At 37.8% G+C, this 9,365-nt stretch overlaps 2 protein-coding genes across 2 annotated transcripts; both read left to right on the top strand.

Moving 5' to 3' along the window:
• Positions 1–2,307: 2,307 nt before the first annotated feature.
• Positions 2,308–2,976, top strand: LOC102664430 (uncharacterized). The gene has a single exon (XM_006601620.1). It carries the CDS (start codon positions 2,308–2,310, stop codon positions 2,974–2,976), a length of 669 nt encoding a protein of 222 aa, XP_006601683.1.
• A 4,427-nt stretch (positions 2,977–7,403) lies between these two features.
• LOC102664301 (putative pentatricopeptide repeat-containing protein At1g16830) lies at positions 7,404–8,469 on the top strand. The gene is made up of 2 exons (XM_006601619.1): positions 7,404–8,073; positions 8,327–8,469. Exons 1-2 carry the CDS (start codon positions 7,404–7,406, stop codon positions 8,467–8,469), a joined length of 813 nt encoding a protein of 270 aa, XP_006601682.1.
• The last annotated feature ends 896 nt before the right edge of the window (positions 8,470–9,365 follow it).

Genomic DNA, 9,365 nt, shown 5'->3' with positions numbered 1-9,365 from the left:
CCAAAATTGTTGATTGGGGTCCTAAGCCGTTCCGCATCGTCGATTGTTGGCTCTTGGACAAGTCTTTTGATTCTATTGTGCATGAATGTTGGCAGTCACATACCCAAGGGGGTTGGGGAGGATTCGTGCTTAAAGAAAATCTCAAAAGATTGAAACACCGACTGAAGGAATGGAACAAAGAGCAGTTTGGTGACACCTTCAAGAAATTCAAGAAGATTGAGGGAGAGTTAAATCAGTTTGAAGAGAGTACAATTAACAGACAGCTCTCTCCTCAAGAGTTTCTCAAAAGAAATTAGGTCTAGGAAGAGGTGTGGTTAGCTGCACAATCTCACGAATCCTTACTAAGACAGAAAGCTAGAGTGAGATGGATAAAAGAAGGTGACTGTAATTCTCAATATTTCCACCTAATGGTTAATGCAAGTCACAGAAATAACTTTGTGAGTGGAGTTTGGATTGATGGAGCATGGACCGAGGAACCAAAGAAGGTGAAGGAGGCTGCCAGATTTTTTTTTACAACAGATTCCAAGAAGAAAACCAGCAAAGACCTCGTCTAGATGGCATATGCTTTCAGACTATCAACCATCATCACAATGTCATGTTATCGGGCAGGTTTGAGGAGGATGAAATGAAGGAGGCAATGTGGGGCTGTGGGAGTGAGAAAAGCCCGGGACCAAAAAGAATTAATTTTAAATTCATCAAGAGATTCTGGATCATTTTAAAACCGCACATTCTGAGATTTTTGGATGAGTTCTATGTCAACGGAATATTTCCAAGGGGAAGCAATGCATCGTTCATAGTCTTAATTCCAAAGGTGGCTAATCCACAACATCTGGAGGAGTATAGACCTATTTCACTCATTGGCTGCATGTACAAGATCGTGGCCAAAATATTGGCAAATAGGATGAAGAAGATTATGCCAGTTATAATAGGCGAGAGACAATTTGCTTTCATAGAGGGTAGAAATTTGCTACAAAGTGCACTAATAGCAAATGAGGTGGTGGAAGAGGCTAGAAGAGGTCAGAAGCCGTGCATTGTCTTTAAAGTTGATTATGAGAAGGCATACGATTCGGTCTCTTGGGACTTCCTGATCTATATGCTCAGCAGATTGGGCTTTTCCTCCAAATGGATTCAGTGGATAGAGGGATGTTTGAAATCTGCATCCATCTCCATGTTGATCAATGGTAGTCCTTCGCCTGAATTCTCACCATAGCGAGGACTTAGATAAGGAGACCCATTAGCACCTTTTCTTTTCAATATTGTGGCGGAGGCACTGAATGGCTTGGTGAGAGAAGTTGTCAAGAAAACCTTATTCAGGGGTTTCACTGTTGGCTCAAATAAGGTGGACATTAGTATCCTCCAATATGCGGATGATACTATATTTTTTGCAGAGGCGTCTATGGAGAACATCAAAGCAATTAAAGCCATATTGAGGATTTTTTAGTTGGCATCAGGCTTAAAAATTATCTTTGCTAAGAGTTGTTTTGGTGCAATTGGCATGTCGGAGAGGTGGATTTTCGAGGCAGCCAGATGTTTGAATTGTAGTCAGCTGTCCTTCCCTTTTGTCTACCTAGGAATACCTATAGGTGCCAACTTGAGGAGGGATCACATGTGAGAACCTATTATCATTAAGTGTGAGAGAGCATTAGCTAAGTGGAAGCAAAGACATCTTTCATTTGGGGGGAGAGCGACTCTAATTCAATCAGTTTTAACTTTTATTCCCATTTACTTTTTGTCTTTTTTCAGGATTCCAAAGAAGGTGGTGGATAAGTTAGTACGTGTGCAAAAAAGATTCCTTTGGGGAGGAGGTCCGGATAATAACAAAATTGCCTGGATCAAATGGGAGACCATTTGCCTCCCAAAAGAAAAAGGTGGTTTGGGTATTAAAGATATAAACACGTTCAACCTTGCACTTCTTGGCAAATGGAGATGGAACTTGTTTCAGAACGCAGGTCAGCTGTGGGTAAGAGTATTGGAGTCTAAATATGGCGGATGGAGGGGTTTGGACGCAGCATCTAATGATAAAAAACAGTCTTTGTGGTGGAGGGATCTAAAAATGGTTTTCCAAGCATCACAACAAGGGGAGGAAATAAAAAGAGGTATAAAGTGGAGAATTGGATGTGGGGATAGGATCAAATTTTGTGAGGATGAGTGGATTGAAGGAGAGGCATCACTAGGATCAAAATACCCCAGATTGTCACTAATTTCATGCCAACAAAACCATTTAATCCAGCACATGGGAGATTATAAGGAAGCGGAGTGGGAGTGGAAGCTATCTTGAGAACGCCGTTGTTTGACAATGAAGTAACCATGGCTATCAACTTTCTAAATGACATCGAAAGACAACCTATTCAGATGCATAGAAGAGATGGGTGGGTGTGGAGGGGAGATCCAAGCGGTCATTATACGGCACAATCAAATTACAATTTGTTGAGGGAAGAAACAGCCGATGGGATCCAGGACAGTGTTTATCACGAATTATGGAAATTGAAGGTGCCACTTAAGTGTACAATATTCGCTTGGAGGCTACTTAGAGATAGGTTACCTACCAAAATTAATTTACACAGAAGACAAGTAGAGGTCTCGGATACCAGCTGTCCTTTATGCAGGAATGCGGTGGAAGATGCAGGCCATTTGTTCTTCCATTGCAGAAAAGTCACCCCCATATGGTGGGAATCATCATCATGGGTGAGCCAATCTGCTGCTTTCCCGAAAGACCCAAAGATGCATTTCCTACAACATGATCCATCAATGGTTGATGGATTGAGGGCTAAAAGATGGAAATGGTGGTGGATAGTTGTCACATGGACTATTTGGAAGCAAAGAAATAAGCTGATATTCTCCAATGATTTTTTTGACAGCAACAAAGTCATGGATGATGCAGTCTTTTTACTTTGGACGTGGTTGCGGAATTTAGAGAAGGATTTTTCCATGCATTTTAACCAATGGTCTAGTAACATTTCTGCAAGGTTCATGTAACAGTAATTTTAGACTATTTAGCTTTGCTCTAGCTGGGGTAGCCTAACTGTGGTTCCGTTCCTAACTCCATTTTAGTCAGTTTTGGAACCAATGTTTCGGGCATCATTGTTTTGGGCACTCCTATATCTGTAATTTAGTACCTCTGGTACTCAATTAATATATATTACCTACTTTTGCTGAGCAAAAAAAAAAGTATACCTAAGTAAATCTACTATGAGCATCAACAAATGTAACGTAATACTTAAAACCTTAAGGAGGAGGAACATGTGCAGGACCCCACAAATCAGTAAATATGAGTTCAAAGGGTTTTGAATTGACAGATTTAGATCAAGAAAGTGGAAGTCTATGAAACTTACAACCACCACAATGATTGCAAAAATCAGAAACATTTTTATTGATTGGTGGAATATTACAGATTTTAAAGACAATTTTCATAGCATCCATACTCGGGTGACCTAGTCTAGAATTCCAAGTTGAAAAGGAAATTGAATTACAAGCTGTATTTACAATAGGAACAATAGAAGCACTTTTATTAACAAAAACAGACCGAGGAGTCTGAGGCACCAAAGATTGTAAAGTTGGAAATTGATAAAGACCATCATGTCCCACCAACCCTTGAAGAAGTATTTCCTTAGTGTCCTATGATTTAACAAGACAAAAAGAAAAATGAAATTCAAAGATAACATCATTGTCTTTGCAAATTTGACTCACTAATTAGATTTTTAGTAATTGAGGGAACAAACAGTAGATTATTTAAGACAAGAGACAAATTAGGTTTTAAAATAGAGGGAAAGGTAGAGACACCTGAATTGATGTTAAGTCTTTGACCATTACCAATAGTAATTTGGTCAGGACCCTCAAAAGGAGTTAACTGATGAATGTTTTGAGACATATTGGTGACATGGTGAGATGCACCAGAGTCAAGATACCTGCTCTGTGAGGGAGATTGAGCAGTGCTAGTGAGATAAGCCTAAGGAGCAGCCTAACATGTATAACTCGAAGGCAAAGGGTTGGTGAAGTGTAAGGAAGCTGAGTTTGGTATAACTGAAGATAGGCAAACTGTTGTGGGAACCTATATGATGGAGTCCAGAATGGTGCGCACCACTTAGCTGGTGCTTGAGTTGTGGTAGAGGCAACAATAGAGCCCATCAGAGTAGTTATACTCTAATATTCCCAATCTTCTATTTGTTCTCAATGATTCTCGTAGTGTCTAGGTGAAGGATCATTGCAGACTTCTAACAAGGCTGGTCCAGAGTGGAAATATTGTCATTCCTTGGAAAAAAATAATAGGAGCACTTTTTGTATGTGATTCATGTGGAAAAATTTAGCTAATTTTATGACAAAACTAGTCAATTAACTGTGTTAAATTCTTGTATATCCTCTCCATTAATAGGTTTAGTTTTGACTTAGTTGGATACTAAATAAAATAAATATGAATTCAAATAAGGAATCAGCTTTCTAATTAGTCTCTTGTTAGCTTTTGTTGTTGGTGTATTAATATAGCTCTATAACTCATTAAAGAAATTAAATTCATTAATATAAGTTATTAAGAAGTGTAGTTTCTATAAGCATTAAATACTACTTGCATATCCTCTCCATTAATAGGTCTAGTTTTGAAGAAGTTGGATACTAAATTAAATAACTATGAATTCAAGTCAGGATTTTTTTTTCATCTGATTAATGCTGGAACATTTGAAGTGCAAATCTATTTTATTTAATATTGAAACCCCTTCCAATTCCATTGTGTTTTTTTATAAAATAAAACTTGTGGTTCTCAGAATAATTTCATGCAGACTTCACCAATCCCCCTGTATGCATCAATTGGTTAAACATTTGTACTGTTGCTAGTCTTTCTAAAATTATATAAACTAGTGTCTTCCATTTTATTGAGCATTAAACTTTGTATTTGGTTTTACTTTGGCCTGAAATTATTTTTTATTATTTCAGATTAGAGATATCTTCTTTGCCCATCCCTAATTGTATCTTATTTACTTGTTAAGAGGGTTTTTGGTGTCTTATACTCATCCATGCAATGAGGCATTTTAGGATTAGCAGCCTCTGTTCTTTATTGCACAAACTCATCACACATTGTGAGCCATAGGAATTTTAAGCCCACTCTACTCATAAACACAAGGAAATTGCATAGCCTACCCCCTGCTACAGCATATTGCCACTACTTCACCCTTGTTTTTGCATCGTGAAACCGCATATGCCTGTTTCTCACTCTGCATTTTGCTCTCTAAAGTTTCCAACAGCCAAACACATGTTCATGCTTTGTTTGTCTCTATACCCTCTGCATTTTCCTGTCCCTCAGTCTCTCTTTTATCCTTTTCCAACCAAGCCCAACATTGTTTCTCCAGTTATGATTTGAGTACTTTAGTTTTGAGCATGTTATATAGAAACTATTTGCTTTGGTGTAGCAGCTGCTTTGTTGTACCATTATAGCATATAAGGGTCAGGTATTGCACTATAATGTAGGGTTATTTAACTACTTTGACTACACGACCAAGGTATTTAGCTTTTACATCCAAAACAACACTAGTTTTGAGAACAGAAAATAAAAATGTGTTCTATTTATAGAGGTTATTGAGATTTGGGATTTTAGTACAATTGTGAATGCTGCTGGTAGTGGTTGATAGCTTGCAACTAGCAAGCTTGATTCATCCTTAAGTTCTACTTTGCGGGGCTGATAATAGTTGTATTGATTTAGTGGTTCCAATTTTCAAAATTAAGTTGAAGGTTTATAATTTGTTTTTTCTAAAGTAAGCATTAGAAATGAGAAAAAATTGTCTTTATCTGTTTTAATCCCATCTGTTGTAGTTGAATAAATTGGTTAAACTGTTGTATTCCATGATATGTCTTTGCAGTTAACATTTTGCATTTAGGTGATAAAGAATTTATTCATTTGAGTTGCAAAGCTTTACCAGTACCAACAGTCCAACACCATCAGGCCCTACTAACTTGGAAGGTGTGCATATCTTCTTTTTATTATTGTTGTTGGAGACAAGTGATTTGGTTATCTCCATTTTTTGGTTAGTTAGGCAATGTGGGAATCTGTGAATTAGGGATTGAGAAACTTTTTATGATATTTTTGGTTTGCCTGTTATTTTTCCTAAAGACAAATGATACTATTTAACCAATCAGATAGGAGCCTTGATAAAGCATATTTCATTTACAATATCTTTATATGCCCCATGTAGTTCCTTTTGGACTATGATGCTTCCTTTCTTCGACCTTAGCGCATCGATGTTTATGACTAACGCTTTATGATTAATGTTTAAGAACAGTGAAATGTGCATAATTTTATGAATTAGGGTTTTGAGTGTGATTAGGCTAGTGATCCTCTCATAAACTCTTCATTTTGTTCTTGTTTCTACCCATTATTTTGCACTGTTTGTGATTAATTTGTGCTTGCTGTTTATTCTAGTAGGAGCCAAGGACTAAACGTGGGAGTTACAATGAATGGGGTAAGCAACCAGTCAGTTTCCCGAGTGAATTAGGGTTTTGAATTGAATTGATTTGATTTCGACATCAAAGGGAACAGGGATGAGGTATAGAAGAACTCATAGAATAGCAGTGGAAGGGTGTTTGTGTCACTCATGGCATTCATCATCGATATGGCGGAGGAGGAATACAGTGAACAACGAGACATTGTCGAGATGTCCATCTAATTTGATTGCCCTCTCCCTTTTCCTTTGGTCAGCCCAACGTCGCTGCCATGACTCATTCCCCTTCGATCGCATCGTGACTATGTTCCATCGCCTCACTCACCACTACGACACGTTCCAACCATTCTCTCTCACTTGGAGACCATCGGCTGTGCCTCTCTCACAAACCCTATATCTCAGTTGGTGCTGTTGAGGATTTACTCGCGTGCGGGTATGTATGCGATGCTCTTGGAGGCTTATCACCACTTGCAAGCCTCTTACGCTTTTGTTCCCGATACCTTTGCTCGTAATTTGCTCATGGATGCTCTCTTTAGGGTCGGTCACTCCCATCTCGCTCTCACCCTCACTCTCTCTCTCTTCAACCACACTCATTCCCCTAATTTCTTCACCTTCCACATTTCGCTCCTCCATCTTTCCAAACTAAACAACAACAATCTCAATCTCAACCTCCCTCACATCGCTCGTATGCTCAGACTTATGCTCTAGGATGGCTATTCTCCCTCTCCTCTCACTTTTCAGATGCTTCTCAATTCTCTTTGCAAGATTAATGCATTCCCACAGGCTTCTCAGCTCTTCGCTCTCATGACCACTCTCGGGATCAATTTCTCTGTCAATATTTGGACCATTCTCATCCATAACTATTGTAAATTCGGCCGCCTTCGTCTTGCTAACAACCTCTTCCACAATATGCTTCAAACTGGTTGTTCTCCTAATGTTGTGACATATACCATCTTATTTAAGGCTTTTATGCAATCCAACATGCCAAGCCCTGCTTTTCGATTGTTTAATGTCATGTTATCTTCTGGCCAATCTCCGGATTTAATTCTTTGTAATGTATTAATTGATTGTCTTTCAAAGGCTGGAAGGTGCCAGGATGCAATTCAAGTTTTTCTCAGTTTGTCAGAGCGAAACTTAAAGCCTGATTCTTATACCTTTGCTTCATTGTTATCTACAATCTGTCGTTCCAAAATGTTTTATCTCTTACCTAAACTAGTTCTAGTCTCTAGACATGTAGATGCTGATTTAGTGTTCTGTAATGCTCTTTTAAGCTCTCTTACTAAGGCCGACCTTCCTTCTCTTGCTGTTGGATTCTATGACCATATGATTGATGAAGGTTTTGTGCCAGATAAATATACTTTTGCTGGATTACTAAGTGCACTCTGTTGTGCGGGAAGAGTTGATAAAGCAGTTAATGTGTACCATGGTGTTGTAATGAGTTATCATGACATTGATGCTCACATCCATACTGTAATAATAGTTGGTCTTCTAAAGACCGGAAAGTTTCACAAGGCTGTCAGTGTTTTAAGATTTGCAGTAATGAATAAATATCCACTGGACACTGTAGCATACACAGTTGGCATCTGTGCACTTCTTAGAGGTAGAAGAACTCAAGAGGCTTGCACATTGTATGACCAGATGAAGAACGATGGTCTGAAACCTAGTGTTCATACCTATAATATGATGCTGTTCACTTTTTGTAAAGAAAGGGATCTCTTGATGATAAAACAGATACTACAAGAGATGATTGATTCAAGGATATATCTAAGTGGCAAAATTTTCTCCAACTTGTGTAAATATATGTGTAGATCAAATACTCATCTTTCTCTTTTCAAATTGTTGGCTGAGATAAGAGATTTGAGGTTATTATCTGCCAAGGCATTGCATTTCTTAAACTTTGACAGGCATGCTGATGGTGTACAAGCAAAACATAAAACATCAGGCAGAAGATAATACAGAGTGGAACCTAATTCTGGATACATCCAGTTCTGAAGATCTGTCAGATGTAGCTGCTTCAGTTGGTTGGTCTCTTATGCTTGCCATGTAGCTCACTTCTGCTTGAAGTGTTCATTCAATTTCTATACCATGAAATTCATTAATCTATCCACACCCTAGTAATAATTAGTAAATCTTATGCTTTTTGTTTGTATGTTTTCTGTGAAGGAAGGGACAAGGCATGAGTGTTTTCATATTCTAGTTAATAGTAGATCACTAGTATCTTTATGGAACTTATCCCTACCTCCCCTAATTTTCCGGTCCTTGATTTTAACATGCTTTCAGCAGGCTTATAGACATTTTATTAACGGTCACATATTTTAATGTCATGTATGATTGGAACTTTTCAGATTTGAATATTTCATTGTATCTTTGATAGTATGTTTTATCGCTTGCCTCAAATTCATAAGTCTGTTTTGCATCCCTGATCCCTGACTAAGTTTACCTATCTTGTGATTATTGTAGTATGGCCAAGAGATTGCTGCTTTCATGCAATAATTTGTTTTTCGCAGATAGTTTGCACAAAAGAAAGACTGTAGAAAAGTAGTTGTATTGTTTATGGATCCAGCCTCTTCCATATATTATCTTGATATAAGTTGGAATGAGATAGCGAGAAAAAGGCCACAAAAAGGTATAATCTTTCTAAATACATTATACTAGTATATAATTGAAGCTTTGATTACTTTTTTTAATATCTGTGGAAAAAAAGTGAATTGTTGGCAGTATTTTTTATGCTTTCACTATCTTTTGTTACATCAGATTGTGTACTTTGTCACATTGTTCATATATGATGTTGCAAGGGATACCTTTGGTATTACAATCTTCATTGGTGTCGGTCTCTTTCAGGTACAGTCTGAATTTATTTGTCACGAATAAGTTATCTGTTGTTTGCTTCATCATCTTGGATGGTTCCTTAATGCTTATATCTGCTTCAAGACTATAATAATT

Source organism: Glycine max, chromosome 17 (assembly GCF_000004515.6).
Source record: "Glycine max cultivar Williams 82 chromosome 17, Glycine_max_v4.0, whole genome shotgun sequence".
NCBI classification, from domain to species: domain Eukaryota; kingdom Viridiplantae; phylum Streptophyta; class Magnoliopsida; order Fabales; family Fabaceae; genus Glycine; species Glycine max.
Note: the sequence above shows the minus strand (reverse complement) of the source record. Positions and strands in the feature narration are given on the sequence as shown.